Source organism: Lagopus leucura, unplaced genomic scaffold (assembly GCF_019238085.1).
Source record: "Lagopus leucura isolate 7727_CA_CO unplaced genomic scaffold, USGS_WTPT01 Super-Scaffold_100004, whole genome shotgun sequence".
NCBI lineage: Eukaryota > Metazoa > Chordata > Aves > Galliformes > Phasianidae > Lagopus > Lagopus leucura.
The window spans coordinates 46,270,917-46,289,471 of record NW_024962264.1 but is presented as its reverse complement, the minus strand read 5'-3'; the positions used below and the strand labels follow the sequence as shown (position 1 = coordinate 46,289,471).

General features: G+C 39.9%; 2 protein-coding genes across 2 annotated transcripts in view; one reads left to right on the top strand and one right to left on the bottom strand.

The window, feature by feature from the left end:
- Nucleotides 1-11,658, top strand: part of GABRB1 (gamma-aminobutyric acid type A receptor subunit beta1) — a 95,371-nt gene extending 83,713 nt beyond the window's left edge. The window contains exons 7-10 of the mRNA XM_042871107.1: nt 5,279-5,413; nt 5,504-5,656; nt 6,442-6,683; nt 11,299-11,658. Coding sequence (XP_042727041.1) covers nt 5,279-5,413; nt 5,504-5,656; nt 6,442-6,683; nt 11,299-11,658 — 890 coding nt within the window. The remainder of the gene's footprint in view (nt 1-5,278; nt 5,414-5,503; nt 5,657-6,441; nt 6,684-11,298) is intronic.
- A 5,146-nt stretch (nt 11,659-16,804) lies between these two features.
- Nucleotides 16,805-18,555, bottom strand: part of COMMD8 (COMM domain containing 8) — a 3,841-nt gene continuing 2,090 nt past the window's right edge. Inside the window, exons 4-5 of the mRNA XM_042870968.1 lie at nt 17,898-18,053; nt 16,805-17,271 (exon numbers count right to left, since the gene is read on the bottom strand). Coding sequence (XP_042726902.1) covers nt 17,251-17,271; nt 17,898-18,053 — 177 coding nt within the window. The 3' untranslated portion in view covers nt 16,805-17,250. The remainder of the gene's footprint in view (nt 17,272-17,897; nt 18,054-18,555) is intronic.

Genomic DNA, 18,555 nt, shown 5'->3' with positions numbered 1-18,555 from the left:
TGTTTGGATTTTCTGCACAGTGTGCAGAAAAAAAATGCTTTATCTTCTTTAACACAGTCATAGGAATACTAATAATATGAAACAAGAAATATCATACTCTAAAAATGCATTCAGCAACCACGACCAAGTTGTTAGAAAAGAAATGATTCAGTAGTGGTAGAAGGGTGGGTTCTCCCTTACAGAAGACTGAAGGCTTAGGTCTCACAGCCTAGAATATTCTTTGGAAATGAGCTATTAGAGTCAGATCCCTAAGGAAGAGATCCTGTTGCCTGCTGTTTCAGAGCTACATTCCCTGGAGAATCAGACAGAAAAAGTGTCTCCATTTGTACAGCACTGGGGAATTTGGTGATATGAGTACAACTATGATTTTATTTGTGAAGTTAATGTAATATAAATCTTTATTTATCCCAGAGGTATTTGAGAGGTAAGAGCTGGAGTAGAAAATAGAACAGCCTGGTGACATTAACAAGTAATACACCATTAACCTCTGCTTTATCACAGTGTCAGCAACATTTCTAAAACTTCTTTTCTGCAATCAGCAAGATTTATATATAATCTACTTATTGCCATGCTTGAATCCAGTTACTTTCTAGACTTGTGGTACTTCTGCTTAAGTGTTTTCAGTCAAGCTCTCAGCTGCTGGTCAAGAAGCAAACAAAATGAAGCATTGACACACGAAGGACTGCATTACCATTCCTAGACATTATTTTCTAGGAAGCAGAAGTTTAATATCTGGAGTTGAGCAATAGAACATATTTTCATAGAATCATAAAATCTTCTGAGTTGAAAGAGACCCTTAAAGGCCATCCAGTCCAACTCCCCTGTAGTGAACAGGGACACCTACAGCTATGTGAAGTTGCTCAGAGCTTCATCCAGCCTGACCTTGAATGTCTTGCAGGATGGAGCACACACCTCCTCTCTAGGCAACCTGTTCCAGTGCCTTACTGCCCTTACTGTAAAAAACTTCCCCCTTATATCCAACAAAAATCTCCATTCTTTGAGTTTGAAACCAAACTGTTTGTTCTACCGCAACAGACCCTGCCAAAGAGTCTGTTCCCTTCTTTCTTATAGTCCCCCTCTTTTAAGTATTCAAAGGTTCCTATCCTGTCTCTCCAGATGTTATTTAAACCAAACCCCAGCATAGCTGGCATTTTAGTGGTTTTGAAGAATCTAGCAAGCAAACAAAGGCTTAAACAAATAATTTTCACAGAAACATTTTTTAATAATAGAAAGAAAAAAAAAAAAGACAAACAAACAAACAAAAAGCCGTCATCATCTGTGATTAACGAGGAGACCAAGGCGGGAGGGCCGGGGGGAGCTGCGGAGGAAGCGCGGTCAGAGGCAGCGCTCCGCGGTGAGCGGGCTCCCTCTAGTGGTCATTGGGGAGCCTCGGCGGCCCCGCTCTGGGGGAATGCACTGCACTGAATGAGATCAACCTGTGCCGGTAGGGCAGTTCAGTGGGATTCATTTCGCGCTCCGCATTTGTGAGATTATTTTATACCTGTACCTGCAGCCTTCAAGCCTCGCATCCGTGAGCCAGAATAAGACAGGAGAGCAATGATTCTCACACGCCTGGAGAAAAGTGCAATGCACATAGTAAAAGGCATTAAAAATCGTAGGGCATCAGAGATAAAACTGGCAGGAAGAGCTCCTGCTGGATTCTTTATCATAGAATTACTCCTCTAAATGCAACCATGAATGAAATGAATGCCCCTGAATGAAAATTATTACTGACTCTTCCTCCTAATTTCCCAAGCTCTAACTGGAGGAAATTCAATGGACAAATCAGCATGTTAGAAGCATTCCAGATTCATTTTTGGAGTGTTTGGAAGATTGTAAAGTTGAAAGGCATGGCCTGCCATCAGGGTTGGTCTCTGAGCAGCTAAAATCTTCCATGCAAGGCTTCTGGTACTGGTCCACAGAGTTTACAGCTTTGTAACTCTACCACAGCAGCAGCAGCAATTTAGCCAGAGGCACTGAAGTTGCCTATCCAAGGGAAATGAGAAGCACATGTGCCTCTGTTACAACCTCTGGTAAACTGTTTTTGCAGAAGACCAGCAACACTACCCACTGCACTGGCAACATGGTGCAGTCCTTAAGTAGCAAGGCAGGTCTGTTTTTCACTGTTGAGATCTGCCCTCTGATATTTCTAGTGTTTATTTGGTACTGGTTTGGCCTTAACAAGTAAATAGTATTCGCCCTTCAGGGAAAGGAACAAAGCCATAGCTTTCTGAGCACTGGAGGCTGCTCTACCGTCAGCCAGTGCATGCTGAGACCTGACAAGAGGCAGAATGGGGGAGAAATTGGAGGGAGCAGTGTGGAAAGGGGGATAGTACAAGGTAGAAGAATCAAGTTCATCACCTTCCTCCATGCCCTGAAGCTGATCCTTTGATTCTCACATCTAAATCTTGCCCTGGCTCTCTGAGGCAAGTACCCATGAAATTTTGGGTTGGTCCTGCACCCTTCTTCCTAGCACTGGCTCCTAAAGATGAAATAGTAACTATGCCTGTTAGCTCACATACAGAATGTCTGTGTGGTACCAAGGTGACAGATAGTCAATATTCTTTCAGCAGGAGATGATAGCTTGCCATTTCCTCTATTGCACAGGGTCTTGGGAAATATTCAAGAGACATTCTTAATATAAAGATTTGCATGAAAATGAAGTTAAGAGTTCCCTGGCATTTTTAAGCAGACTTGGCATCACATCCAACACCAGGCTTGTCCTGGCCTCGTGGTGTGTGGGCCTTGTCACTGAAACCCCACACCTAGCAGCTGTCCTGAACACTGTCAATGAGAAGAATCTAGGTTTCTGGCAGACAGCACCCAAAAAGCCAACCAGCAGTGAGGACCTGATATGGGTTACTGCAGATCAATTATCATAAGCAATGGGTAGCACTGAAAGTTTAAGTAAACAGCAGTAATCTGTATTACATGTATTGGCAAATAATTTCATCAGCAAGCTATGGAACACCTCACAATTAAGATTGAACCTTGTTCAATCCACTGTAGTGTGTTTGCATCAGAAATTGCTGTTCACTCAGTGGTCCATCCTTCCCAGCAGCAAGGTTTGTCTCCTCCAACTGTCCCCAGGGTAGCTACAGATCTGGTTTGCATGTGGTCAACCTTCCGGAGATGAGGAATTACCATAGGAAAAGTCATCTCCAGTCTGATTTCTCTAGCTAGAAGAGACATCACCAGTACGCATGTGGTCAAGTTCCTAACTCTGCAGAGGCTTCTGGTGCTATAGTTTGTGCCACTGTCACATTTTCTAAAACTTTGAGTTCAAACTCCTCCATTTAACCTGTGTTATATGACTTAAACCTGATTACAACTCACACCTGAAGGAAAAGTCTAAAATTAGATGAGATGTTTTTCTCTCCTTCAGTAGAAATCTGTTCTGAACGTCATCAACTGGGAGATTTTAAAATTCAGCCACTACTGAGCTTGATTGAAACATATTTCAAAATGCTAACAATGGCAGAAAGGCAGATTAATTTTTAATTAAATGAAAAATAGTCATCACTGTTAAAAGAACAGAGATGAAATGTACTCGTTTTTAAATAGATAGGAAATACTGTATGTTAACTGCAGATCAGTGATGGCATGGTCTCGTTAAAATATAAAATGCTGTATGAATTCCAAGGGGGTAACTACAGCTCAGACTGAGTCAGAGTGTAATACAGGTTTCTGATTTCTTCTGGAATCATCCTTCCTGGTCTAAAACTGCTAGATCAGGTTGCCCAGGGCCCCATCCATCCTGGCCTTAAGCACCTCCAGGAATGGGACATCCACAACCTCTCTTAGCATCCTGTTCCAGCACCTCACCACCTTCTTAGTGAAAAACTTCCCCCTGACATCTAATTTAAATCTTCCCTCTTTTAGTTTAAAAACATCCCCCCTTGTCCTATCACTATCTGTCCATGTAACCAGTTCCCGCCTGTTTATAATCTCCTGCATATAATCTGTTTATAATCCTGTTAATAATTTCCTTTTAAATACTACTTTTAAAACTCCTCTTAAAGCCTGTAGTGAGGTTTCCCCCCCCTCTTCTCCAGACTGAATAAGCCCAGCTCCTTCAGCTTGTCTTTAGAGGAAAGATACTCCAGCCCTTTGATCATCTTCATGGCCCTTCTCTGGACCCTCTCCAAAAGCTCAACAACTTCACTGTGTTGGAGGCCCCAGACCTGGGTGCAATATTCAGGGTCTCACGAAGGCAGAGTAGGGAAGGATGATCACCTCACTCACTCTGCTGGCCAGCACTCTTCTAATGCAGCTCAGGATACCATTGGCTTTCTAGGATGCAAGTGCACACTGCTGGCTCATGTTAAGTTTTTCATCCACCAGGACTCCTAAGTCCTTCTCAGCAGAGCTATTCTCAAGGAGCTCTTCTCTCAGTTTGCATACATATCCGGGTTTACTCTGATCCAAGTGCAAAAACCTTGCACTTTACTTTGTCAAATCTCATTAAATTCACACAGGTCCACCTTTTGAGCTTATCAAGGTCCCTCTGGATGGCATCCCTTCCTTCTGCCATATCAGCTGAGCCACTCAACTTGCCATCATAACAAACTTGCTGAAAGTGCACTTGATCTAATAATCTATGTTACTGATAAAGAACTTAAAGAGAACTGGTCCCAAGACAGACCCCTGGGGGACACCACTCATCAGCCTCCATCTGGATGTAGAGCCATTGACTACAACCCTCCTGCTGCGACATTCTCACCAATTCCTTATCCACTGAATAGTCCACCCTTCAAATCTATCTCTCTCCCATTTAGAGATAAGGATGTGGCAGGAGACACATCAAAGACCTTACAGAAGTCCAAGTAGATAACACTGATTGCCTTCCCTTTTCCACCAATGCCATCACTCCATCACAGAAGGCCACCATATTTGTCAGGCTCAGCTTTCCCTTGGTGAAGCCATGCTGGCTGTCGTGGATCACCTGCTTGTCCCTCATGTGCCTTAACATGTCTTCCAGGAGGATCTGTTCCATGATCTTCTGAGGGAGAGAGATGAGGCTCACCAGCCTGAAGATTAAGATTAAAGACCTTTTTGGCTAGATCTAAATTCCTTCCCTGTTATCTCTCTTGTGTTTTTCCATGCTCAGAAGTTTGCCGTGGGCACAAAGAAGGCAGTGGCTTCTGCAGAGCAGAAATTTCATACATGAAACTGAACTCCTTACCATGAGCAGCTTCTTCCACTTCAAACACAACTATTTAAGCTAAGTAATAAACCTAAAAGAAAAATCAATAGCCAAACTATGTCTCTGTTCTAGATGGATACACTACTGATGATATTGAATTTTACTGGAATGGAGAGTCTGCAGTAACTGGAGTTAGTAACATCGAGCTCCCACAATTTTCTATCGTTGATTATAAGATGGTATCAAAGAGAGTGGAGTTCACAACAGGTAAGCATCAGCTGGTTTACAAAGCTTCTCCCAGATAGCAATGTCTAACTTTTCTTAGGCATCACTCACTATTTGGCTTCATTCTTTCAGGAGCATATCCTCGGTTATCACTTAGCTTCCGGCTTAAGAGAAATATTGGTTACTTCATTCTGCAAACATATATGCCTTCCACGTTGATCACAATTCTGTCATGGGTATCTTTTTGGATCAATTATGATGCCTCTGCAGCCAGAGTTGCTCTTGGTAAGCTATTTTGTAAATCACTACAATATACTTTTCAAATTATAATGCCAGGTAACCATTTTGTCCTACCTCTATTTTGACCCATCACTCTTGGGCCTCTATTTTGACACCCGTCAACTGATCACATTTGTGTCTAGAGCTATTATCTAGATGCATTAACAAAATGTGATTAGAGCAGACTAAAAAATAATTTCATCCAGCTAAAAACAACAAAAATATATACACTAAAATGCATAACACAGTCATGCTGTGAAAGGCTTTAATTCAGAGCATTCCTTTAATAGCAAAAGTTGTATTAACACAAGCATTTCACTTTCTCTTTACCAAAGATCATTTTACTATAAAGCCACACTACCTTCTTTCAATTCTATGCTTGCACTCTTAAGTTAGTTACTTAATCCCTTTCCCTAGGACAATGTAATCTAGTCTTTGGGCCAAGCAGAGCTACTGCCATAAGAAAATGAAGAATTATTTCTTCACATAGTGGTTGACTTTGCTATCCAAGTCAGCTAGCACTACAACATAAATACATTGTGTCTTCAACACTGACATCTGAATTCTTTGTTTATGCTACATAGGATCAGAAAGATACATAAGGTAAGGAAGGGCAAGTTCCCACCAGTGACATCTATCTTTTCAGTTCTGGGAAAAGCATTCCCTTAGATGTTAAGGATCTGATCACATAATTAAGCTATCAGCATTACAAGTGCATGGTGGGCAACGCTGTTATTCTCGTATCTTCTTCACCATTTTTTCCCACCAATATCCACTTCTTTCTTTTGCAGGAATCACAACTGTGCTGACCATGACCACCATCAGCACCCACCTTAGGGAGACACTGCCAAAGATTCCCTATGTCAAGGCAATTGATGTTTACCTGATGGGATGCTTTGTGTTTGTGTTTCTGGCCTTGCTGGAATATGCTTTTGTAAACTATATATTCTTTGGGAAAGGACCCCAGCGTCAAAAAAAGGCAGCAGGCAGAGAGACAGGCAAGAAGAGCAGACTGGAAACACATAGGGTCCAGGTAAAATGTTCAAGCTAACATTTCAAACCTGACTTTTGCTGTGACAGTATTGTTGAATATGATGATAGAAATGCAGTTGTAACATCCATGCAAAAGCAGTTAAAATTGCCTAGAGAAAAAATATTTTAAAGGACATCGCAGCATGTTTGTTTCAGTCTTCAATTGAAAACAGAGTAAGAAACTACAGAATATGTAAATGACTATTCAGAACATGCAGGTCTTTGCAGCACAGAAAAAACAAAAGGAGTACAAGAATGTCAAACATTTACAACTTCAACTGTAAAGATGGATTCAGCTATGGAAGGTGGTACAGAATAAACATTTGTTATACCATTCCCTTCCATACACTAAAAGATCACCAAAAAGTAGAAAGCAAAGATAGATTCTGTTTCTTCAATAAGTCTCAAACATAGCCTACACCAATGAATTCTCAGGAATTCAAGGAGAACTCTGCCAGACTATAACAGCTCTCATAGATGTTAGGATTTTTTTCCTCAGACTAAATTCAAGCAGATCACATCTGCTCTTCCACGTATATAAACTAAAAAAGAAAAGAAAACAAACAAACAAAAAAAAACAAAAAAACAACCTGATATTTTCTTTACAGGAAAATTTTAAATTTTCCAGTATGTCACTGAACACTTGCAGACTTCTGTAAACCTATTCCAGTTTCACCCAAATTTCAGAAATAAACTTTTCCTTAATTACATTTGACCTAGTATGACTCAGTGAAAAATACAAATTGTAGTGAACCAAAAAAAATTCTTTCTACTCTGATTTTTGACTACATATTCCATCAGGATGGATCCCATCCAAGCTATCTCATATGCTTCTGTGCAGTTGTTGAGGTCATCACTTTTGGATGAAATATTTGAGTTCTCTGCTTAGAGCAAATAATAAGACCAACATAAAACGCTCTTACCAGTTTATTGTAATTTTACACTTATGCCAAGAAGTGCATTTCTGAAATTCTGATGTTTTCTTAGTCCTGGAATTGTGTGTCTACCTGGATTTTCTGTGTTCTTGCAGTCACACCACTGCAGCTAAGCACCATGCTATCAGTCCCAGCAAAATCATGAGCTCATTAAAAGTCCTTACCTTCATTTGCCTCCTGGTCCAGTACACAAGATGCTCTATTACAACAGTTGCAAAATTCAGCTCAGGTTTGTAGCAGTCTCTAAGGCCACAGAATATTATCCTGCACCAAGCTGAGGAAATATGGATCATTATTTCCATTGTGGATTGTTCTGTGCAGATACTGTCAATCTGTTTCCATGGAAAACAAGGAAGAAGAAAAACAAGATCCACAAACTGGAACCAGTCTCTTTCACAGCTCCTAGGCTAACCCAGCCTGGGTGAAACAAAGCACAAGTGTTCACAATGAAGAGTGATGTGTTGGCAATGCACGCACCTGAGTTGGGATAAGAGTCACAGCACAGGTGAGCACTTTTCCTTTGTATATGGTTAGCTCGTTTGAATCACAAAATGCTCTAGCTCATAAAGAAGGGCATTTGTCTAGATGTTGTGCTGGTAGAGATTATACCAAGAATGGGATGGGGTAGATTTGCAAATTGTCAAACGTATGCCAGAATTTTTCTGAAATCAAATGTGAAGTATGGACATTTTGTACCATAATTCAGTAGTGTTGACTCTTTAGGGTGCAATTCCATTCTGATATTGAGAACGAACAGACTGCTTTCTGTCTGTATACTGCAGGTTTGACAATTTATATGCACACATACAGAAATACACATATGCAGATACAGGCATCTGAACAGATACTAGTGGATTTAGTTATTCCACTGAGAGACACCAATATGTGGCCTTGCGAGCACTCGCTTTATTTAGCAATGCTGATGTTCAACAGCAGTACTTCTGTTTTTGGCAGGCAGAATGCACGTGGTTGGAGCCAGAGGGACACAGTAAGCTTGTCTGATCCAGGTGAAGACAGTTCTCAGCTGCTCTCCATCAGCTTTCGAGATTTTTCAGTGATATTACGATGATCTGTACCAGAGCAGGGCAGAGCCTCTTCTGAACTCAAAAGAAGTACAGTTGTAAGTATGCACAGCTATGGGATATTTATCCCCTTTTACTCTTAACTCGTATTGCATATACAGGCAGGGACCTATAACTAACAAAAGGTAGTAACTGTGGTTCCTGTCTTTGTGCCAGGTGAAGATACTGTTTCCACCTGACATGCAACCCTCCCAGCTTGACTTCCTTCACCAGATAATCAAAACACTAACCAAAACGTGAGGAAAAGAGGAAAGTGATCTGGACATTAGCACAGAAAAGATCACTCAGTAACTGATATCATCCTGCTGTTCTGCACGTAGAGAGGTTCTCTGCACTATAAACTGAAGAAAGTGAAAATAAGGCCACTCTAGTTTTACAGTACATATCATTTTATATTTTAATACAAAGGGGAAAATGTATTAAACAAGCTTTCTGTTTCTCTGAATAAAATGTAAAAACTGATTCTATCTCCTTGTCTGTTTGTCAAAGGAAGATGTCACAGAGGAAATCAACGTAATTATGGATAAATAGGACTCATCTGATTAGGTTGGTAACATTATCTGTGGGTCTCTAGCATAGCCCTTCTCTGCAATACTACTGCCAGCACACTAGCCTGAAGTCCATGCTAAATTCGTACAGATTAAACATTACAGATATTTCAGGAAGTTGCATTTATGCACACTTTCAAATGGCAAAAGCTACGTGATTTTTGATGCCCCTGGCATTTGTAAGGCTCTTTGCTCCGAACTGCAAAGCTTGCAATTCAAAGTCTGAATTGCTTCATGATATATACAACTCATGCCACCTAAAATGATTTAAATAAAACCCATTAAAAAAAAAAAATGGAATAATTCATAACAGTTAGTTTAGGAACTCATACATTTCTTGGTTTGTAATAAACTGTCAGTGCATATTAATTTGAGAAAAATCTCTGTGAATCAATTTAAATTGTAAACACTTATGTGCTGTCTTCACAAGAGAGAAGTAATAATACTGCCTAACGATGCTTGCACTGCTGTCACCACTGTTACAGCACTAAAGTAAATTAGATTATGCAATCAAAGACAGCTCAGGTAGCTATTTGGTAAAACTGAGGAGAAAAGGTTGACCCATCAAAAACTTCTGAGAATTAAAAAAAAATCTAATTTTACATGGCAATCTGAGACCTTTGCTTTTTCCACAGAAAATGTCAGAATTTGAGAGTCGTTTATAGTCATTTATGGTTAAAGGATTCCTCTAGAATAGGAAACCCTAGCTTAGAGCATCTTCCTGCTTAATAGACCTGACCCATATCTCAAATGAATACTGCAACCACACGGGTCTGGGACCAGCTGGCCTCCCTACCCCAGAATATGCAAGGTGGTGGGAACTGTGACATTCCCAGTGATTGCTCATTTCACAGTGTTGTAAAGAATCAGTTGCTAAACCTGAATGAGTGAATGTTATGTCTGTGGCAGCTTCATTCCTCCTTTTAGAAAGCTCTTTACAGACATCTCCTTCACTTCTTCATTTTCAGTGAGCAAGGACTTAGAGTAGCACATCTCATGCTGCCTTCCAGCTGTCTTCCACCACAGTTCTTGAGGACTGTGTGCTCAACTTGGAGTTTTCCTTGAATGTACTTCAAAATTTCTGTAGGTTACACCAATCCCTAGCTCTTCTACTTCTTGCTAAAAAGGTAAAGACCAGAGCATGAACAGAGTGAGGCATATCATGGAGGTGTTTCGCTGGCTACATATTGGCAACAGGTGATTTTTATTTTTTTTTTTCCTTTGTATGAACATATTTGCATTCAGTCTTGGTTTTGACTTTGGTATATTTGGGGCAGGCACAAGGCCACAGCTTACAAAAGCAAATGTAACATGCAAGTGTCAAGGCCAAGTTTTAAAAGTTTCATGTAAGAGGTCTGTTTTCTGTTGTGTATTCCCTTTCTGTGAGCTAAAGTGGAAGTTTAAATATCTGGGAATTTGAAATATCTTAGAAATCTTCACGAGGTTTTACTATAAACATGTAGTAAAGATCTTCATCCAAAGATGAGTGAAAAAGTAAACCCTTTGGAGTAATGCAACCATTTACGTTCAGTCACTTGCACATGAAAAAAAGCATTGATATTGAAACACAGCTTGTGCCAGCCATATACATGCCAGTTGCAGTTTCCAGTTCTTTTCTCAAGAGCATAGAACAATGCAATAAACAACAGCACAAATAAACACAATTGAAATAACAACTTCTGATAACAACATAAAAAAATGCAACTGCATGTAAGATTTCCTTGAGTAAAATGGATTTTTAGTCTGTTTGCAGATGAGCAAATTAATGGTATGCTGTGGGGAGCAGAGATTTCCATCTCTACAACAGATTCATTCTCCAGAATTAATCTTCATCACAAGCTTTATACGATAACTGGTATAATGCTCATATACCTACATGTTCTTCTTATGAACAACTTACCATTGCAAAAACTCTTTCTGAAACTAACCTACAGCACTAAAACTGTATAAAAATGACAGAGATTGAAACATTTTATTTTCACCATCCATCTGTGAGACAGCACGGGCTGGCTGAGGAACCTATCCTAACTGATATTCCTTCCTTGGCACAGGTTGAGCCCCACGGAGACATGCTGCTTAGCACACTCAGCATAAGAAATGATGTCAGCAGCTCGGATGTGTTCTTGAGCCGCCGTGTTGCCCAAGGCCCCATGTTCCCCAGGGCCCACACATCTGACGGTGCTGGCCAGCAACACAGAAGGGCCCTCTCTGGTAGGGCACCCTACAGCAGGAGTGCACTGGACAGGCGTAGGCTTCATCAGAAAGGGCACTTGCGAAGGAGGGCATCCCAGATCAGAGTCAAGATACCGGACTTGACTGATGTCAACTCCATAGACAAGTGGTCCAGGATGGTCTTTCCCGTCACATTTATTCTTTTCAATGTTGTTTACTGGCTGTATTATGTACAGTAATGTATGCAATAATGTTGCTGTACACTAACGTATTGAGGCTTGTTTCTTTTCCGTCTCAGTTTCGCTATGAATAACTGCAATAAACATAACGTGAGATTTTCAAGGTAAGGTACCTATCCAATGAATACCTCTAGATCTAGGCTTTCAAAGCAAATTCTCAAATAAATGAAAAAGCACCCATACTCACACATTCCGATTAGAATACTACTAAATTCCTTAATTTCTACAGTATGCATCACTCACAACTTTCCAGCATTTGCTTTTGTCTTTTTTAAGTGGAATAAAATTTAGCCACATACTATAATCCCCTGGCAACATATTTCCAAACAAGATAGTAAAATGACTCAGAGTAGTCATCATGTCACAGTATTTAAGTATTAAAAGTGTAAAGAAACCAGAAGAAATAATTTTTTGCAAGATTATAACTGTTGCATCAACACACAATTTCAAAATAGTTCTACTAAAAGTGTTTTCATGTATGAGATATCACTTAAGGAGATATAAGCCAACTAATATTTCAGAGAGGTCAAGATCTTCAAAGGAAAGAAAGGGAAGTGGAGACAAACTCCACTGAGTTTCCAGCCATGGAATCAGAGGTTTGGACCTAACTGGAATTTTGTTATTTCCACAAAGTAGCAAAGTTGAAATTGATAAGAACAACTATGCCATCTGCAATTTTGTATTAAAATCAGAAAATGTCTTAATTCCTGCAAGCAATTGCTACAGGATACCCCAGACCCAAAGCGGACTGTTTTCTTGGCTCTCAGATTTCCTGTGTCCAGTAATTGCAACACATCTTCCCAGGAGCTAGCAGAGATCTGGGAACAGATCAAGCAAGAGTTCTGCACACAGGGTCCTACAGATTTCCTGACTCTGATGAAGAACAGAAGACATAGCCAAGCCTCAAGGCATACTAGTGGTGCTGGATACATGGCTCTTCCCACTCTCAGAGCTCAGATTAGGCCAACACCACTGCATGTTGCCAAACATAAACCCAGGCAAGGAGCCGAGCCCCAGTAGCCTGCCTTCAGCTGAAGAGTAGTAGGTCAGCCATCTCCTACCTGCAGCAAACCTTCTAACAGTCCAGAAACTGTCTAGAATGATAAATGCCCAAGAATGGGAATAACTTCAATGCATTTATTACAAGAAACATGAAGCTGCCAACAGGCATTTGGCATGGCTAATCCAGTGGGCTACTTGAGTCTATCAGTTTTGTTGTGGATTCCAAGGTCTCAATCTCATCCCATCTTCAATGGAGCACAGAAATTGTCTCAACCTTTAAGGGAACAGTTGCCGTGACATTTAAGAGATCACTGCACACCTGCCTGATTACAATAGTAATTTCTCTGTGTGCTACAGGTACTGAAACACCAGCAAAGACTCTTCTGATGGTCTAATGTACCTTCAGCCTAAGGTCAAAACTGTAACTTTGCATATATGTATCCATCTGCTGCTATCGGTAATAAAGGGACCCAACATCAAATGCAGTCTGCAAATCACTTAAGAAATAGCACCTAACTGTAACACTCAATATCATCTAAACCAAAAGAGAAAAGGGAAAAAAGCTTTCAGATGCTAACCTGTTCCTGTTAACCTCTCTCCAGCTCAGAAATGCCAAACTAGTTCAACTGATTGGACACAGTCAAGGGCAGAGTAGAAAGAAAGCCCATGAAAACAGAAGTAGCAACCAAAATATAATAGATTCAAAGACAGATATACCTGGAAATAAATTCAAAGAAAGCAACACATTCTGTATGTTGGTATTGTAAGATGTGAAAAACAGTTTTTGCACTAATTTCCCAAAGATATTCCCAGGAAGGCCACATCAGTTCCAGTAGCGTAGAGATATCACAACCCCTCTTTCCCACTACAGCAGTGAGATCATTCGGCTCATAGGTGAAGCCAACATCCAATGCAACACTGAAACAAGATAATAAAGGATAAAATAATAAAGGATACTTAGCCTTCTGTAGATCAAAGATCTGCTCTAGAGGTCTTAAACATTTTTTTCTTGTAGGTTCCTAGCATCTGGATACGCATAGTTTCTAATTTATGTGTCATCCAGTTTGTTCGATCACAGATAATAGCAGCGGGCTACAATAAATTAAATCCACAGCACCAAGCCATGAAAGGAACAGGGCTGAGGATGGGTCATTTACAAAGAACTGTAACTATGCAACACCCCTTCAGTGGGGCACGTTCCAAAACAGCAGGGTCCAATTTACCATGCCATGAGTCCTCCAACACAGGGCACCAGTAGGAACTCCAGGAACCCCAGCCTTGGTACAGGTTTTGTACAGTATGCACCCAGCCCTGACTGTGCTGGGAGCTGAAAGCCAGCCACCATCCAGAGTGAGGAAACAGCCAGGGGCTCTCAGCAGGAGGTTTGGCAGCAATGGCTAACGGTGTTACACAAAAACAGACAAGAGGCCCTTACTGCAGGTTGGCAACATCTCATCCCAGAGCCAGCATCTTCGGCCTTCAACACAATTCCTTCCAGCCCGTTTAACCACTTGACTCTGGTAGGGGAAACTGAATTTGACACACAAGATTGCAAGGAACATTTGATTTAGACTAAAACTACTTTCTAGCCTCAAAAGAGAATTAAACCAAAGCTTGGGAACAGCTAGCATATTTTCCTTTTTTTTTTTTCCATTTTTTTCCCAAGTGTTTTTAGCAAAAAGAAAAAAAAAAAAGCAGAACACATTTCTCACTTTTCTCACTTTAGAGCAATATCTTGTCAGTAAGGAAAAAGCAAAGGTTATGAGAGACGTGGTTTGGAGAAGTGCAGCTATATATGGGAGCCTGTGCCATCTGCTGTTGGAAGTTGGTGAGTGCAAAAGAAATACAGCTCTGAGTGGCTTTAAGTAATAAAGGTGAGTAATAAACACTTCAGCTCTAAACTCCTCAGGAACAGACTTCCAGCTCAGAGTAGATTACGTGCTGTTAATTAGATTTCAGCTAAGCTCTCCCTTACAATACATGCAGCTATTTCATGCAATTTTTGAATGTTACTAGATTTAAAGAAACTTGTATTGGAATTCCTTCCTAGCTAGGTTTCCCAAAGATCAATCTTCTACTATCACTACATGTGTGTAAGTACGTGCACCTATCCAAGAGTCTGCCAGTAATATTTCACTCCACTGGCAATTTCACACTAAAGGTAACAGAAGAGTAAGGGCCTGTGTGGAACAACATTCACACAAGTTTCATCAGAACAGAGGACAAAGCTGTTAATCCATCGCTCTTCTCTGGAAGAAAGGGAACCCCAGCCTTACTAATCATTGGGGAATTCACATGGGACCATAATTCTGTACCCAGATCCAGAGGGAAATGGGGTTCATCAGTTCTTATGCTCTTAAAACTATTTTTTCACAGTTATAATAATCTTCTAGATTCATACCAGCCTTACTTCTCTTCAGCAGTATTCCATCTAAATTATGATTGAAACAGCAAGTGCTGTGAACGCTGATGATGTTAGACTGGTAACACGTCTACAATTTGCAGTTCTCTGAGAGCTGAGCTAATCCATCTGATGGTTCACATCTCTGAAACGTCATGCTGGCTGTTGAGACCTATTCAACCACGTATGACCTGATGCTAGGAATACATTCCCCCACAGCCCAGCACCAAAGCCACCCAGGCAGACATGCAGCAGCCTCCAGTTAGTAAACTTTCCAGATGTCCCAGCACCTTGTGATACCACAGCGCCTTGTAAAAGTCCACAGAATGACTCTTTGTGAGATTTGCCTGCTTTTCTACATCATGACTTGGTCTGTTGTTCTTTCTGTAGAGGTCTTGAGGTAGGTACAAAGAGCAAATGTATAGAAGGAATACTGCCAAACATAATTAAAGTGAATATAAAGAAGTTAAAAAAAAAAAAAAAGCTAACTTGATGCACTTAAGAAAGAATTCTCCAACAGCAGACAAGGAAAAATCCCTTTTTCCCTTAATATTTCATTATTAATTCATAATTCAAACTGCTAGTGAAGTTACTGTTCCTTTCAGATAAAAGCACAATGACATCAATATGCTTTACCAGAAAAGCTTGCTCCAGACCTCAGAAATTTTCTACTGGCTAACAGAGGTTGGCCATGTTGCTATACAACTGCAGCCAGGCTCCTTTTTCCCATCAAAAGATTGGACCTGGTGACCTTTTAAAGTTCCTTCTAATCTGTGCTGTTCTACAAGACAATACAAACATATGTCACTGAGACAGCCCTTTCTTGCTTGAGAAGTACCCATTTCTCTGAACAGAGACAGAACAAAACAATCTTGTGCTAGAGGGTGCGAAGCACAGAGCAGAAATTGCTCTTCTTTATTCTGTTTAGTCAATTTCCCTTCAACTGACTGGAGGCCATTATGCGCCCAAAACAGGAAGGCTTGCTTCCCTGTAGAGATTCAAGGTCAGCACATGTGTTTCTTCAACTGCTAACCTATGACAGCAATACTTCAGGTCCTAGTTCTTAACTGTTCTCTTCAGCCATTCACAGATTACTGAAGTTTGCTCACTATCAAAAACATACGTATGATTACATGAACAACAACCTTGCAGTAAAACGCAATATTTACATACAAAACAGCTCACTGTACCTTAATTACTGTCAAAACATAACAGAAATTGTTTCATCTTTTTAAACAATAACAACTGAAAAACCATTCTGCAGCCTTTTCTGTTCAGTGCTGCAGTAAAGGGAAGGACAAACAAAAGATGACACTAAAGATGGGATACTACAGCATGCCTCTAGTGTAATTACAAATCCATTTGACATAACGTACTACTAAACTTAAAATGCAGCTTTGTACACATTTACAACTCTGTATTATTAAGACAACGTCTGAAGGAGCATTTAGTTATATCTGTTTTATATCTGTGTTTTTAAAACTGCGATCAGCCAGATATGTAGCAGATTTTTCAACATTTTCTGGCATTTTATTGTTCAGAAAACACCAAACTATTCCAAATAATTTATTTTTGAACAATTGGTATTAAAAAACTCAGTAACCAACTGGTTGAGCAGGAAGGCTGAACCAGATTACCTCCAGAGTTCCCTACCAACCTCAACTGTTCCATCACTCTAATACTCCTTAGGGCTGTAGGACTGATTTTTTTCTAGCATCTACAAAAGGCTCTGAGTTTAGCGAGTAGTACATCAAGAAACAATTTATTGCAAAAATTCACAGATACAGTCAGTTTATTTACAAGTATAAATACATTAATGCTACAAATATGCTGTCATGTTTATTATCAGGGCATCATGGACATGCAATTAAGACTCCTTAGTTTCATTAGGCACCTGTGCAGTAACTCTCAAAATCTAACCAAAACAAATATGGCACATCATACATTTTACTTTTTCACTGTTCTAAAAATCTTTAGTACTAAATGCAATTTTGGTATTTTCACCCTAGCAGATATTTTGTTTTCATAAAAGGATAAATAGTTTATTTGGTCACTAGTCATAACTGCCTTCTCAGTTCAGAACTTCAGAGCATCAACAGCTTTTGACTTTGCAGATAATGTTTCTATTACTTTTTTCAAGTCAACGGGGGAACCATCACCAGCAGACCTCATCAGTGATCTGAATTCCATCATTTCAGCTGCAAGACAACCTTCAAGAGAAGAAAAGAAATAAGATAGAAATTGTATGAAACAAAAAACTTAAGCAGACTGGGAAACAAAGCTTTATGCTGGCTGTTACCATATGTGTAACTGTATAAACACATCTTTTCTCCGGAAAACATATCATCCCTCTGACAGCTCTCTTGTACACCTTCTCACAATTACTACTTCCAGTTATTTTCTTTAGCACTTACTGCACAGAAACCACTTTTCAGCTCCACATAACCAAAATAAGTCAAATAACTTCCAGTTACAGTGCAATTCCCTTCTAACAAAGCATAACCAGGAGTACCATTTCTAAAGCAAATTTTTCCTTATCTTTTCCTTGAGGTAAGGAGATGACAACATCCCATAGCTCTTGTACAAACCTTCAAGCAGATTTATGGCACGTTGAAACTACAAGAGTAAAACAAACTGCTCAAAAGGTGTCTGTCAAAGATGCACATAAATAGATATACATGGTCTGCTCAATGTAAACCTTTCTGCAATTCTACAGTCATCTTACCCATGAATTATTTACTCTGGCTTTTCAGCAATATATCAAGAACAATTCCAGTTAAAAAAACCTTAATGCACAAGAATTCAGGGAAGGAAAGATGACATCATTAAGAGCTACCTTATTAGCAGCTTCCAGTGCATTTATTAGGTTCTGCAGCTCTTCCTTATTCATTTCTATAGAAATCGGTTTAACTTCACCATTTTCTCTCACATCCAAATCAAGGTTCAGAAGCGGCATTTGCAGCGTGGAGATTTTATCACTGGACAGAGCAAGCTAGGAAGTTTAATGAAACAACAAAGTATAAGGTGGAACCACTAAGTTCTTAGTCTTCTACAACATCAGTTCTATACTCGATACCAAATGGGTATTACCAGAACAAACATCCACACGACAAAACTGAAAACCACATGACTAACTCCTCACAGTCGTCTCTGCAGTCTTTTCTGCTTGATTATGTTCTTAAGTACCAACCATATAATAAAAGCACTCTTCATAGCAAAACATTTGTTGAAATAATTTGTTAAAATGACTGAGCTGTGACATTCGTGTACTCCAGATGAAAAGCAATGACATATTTGATCGTGGCTCTTTGAAAGTGAAAGCATGTGAATTCTGAAGTAACTTCATTAAAATAGTTATGCCCGTATTGAATTAAGTATTAGGCCTCAAAATCATGACATCATATGTCTGTTCCCAAGTAGTATTCAACTTTTTTTTTTTAGGGAGAGGAGAGAGAGAGAGAGAGAGAGAGAGAGAGAGAGAGAGAGAGAGAGAG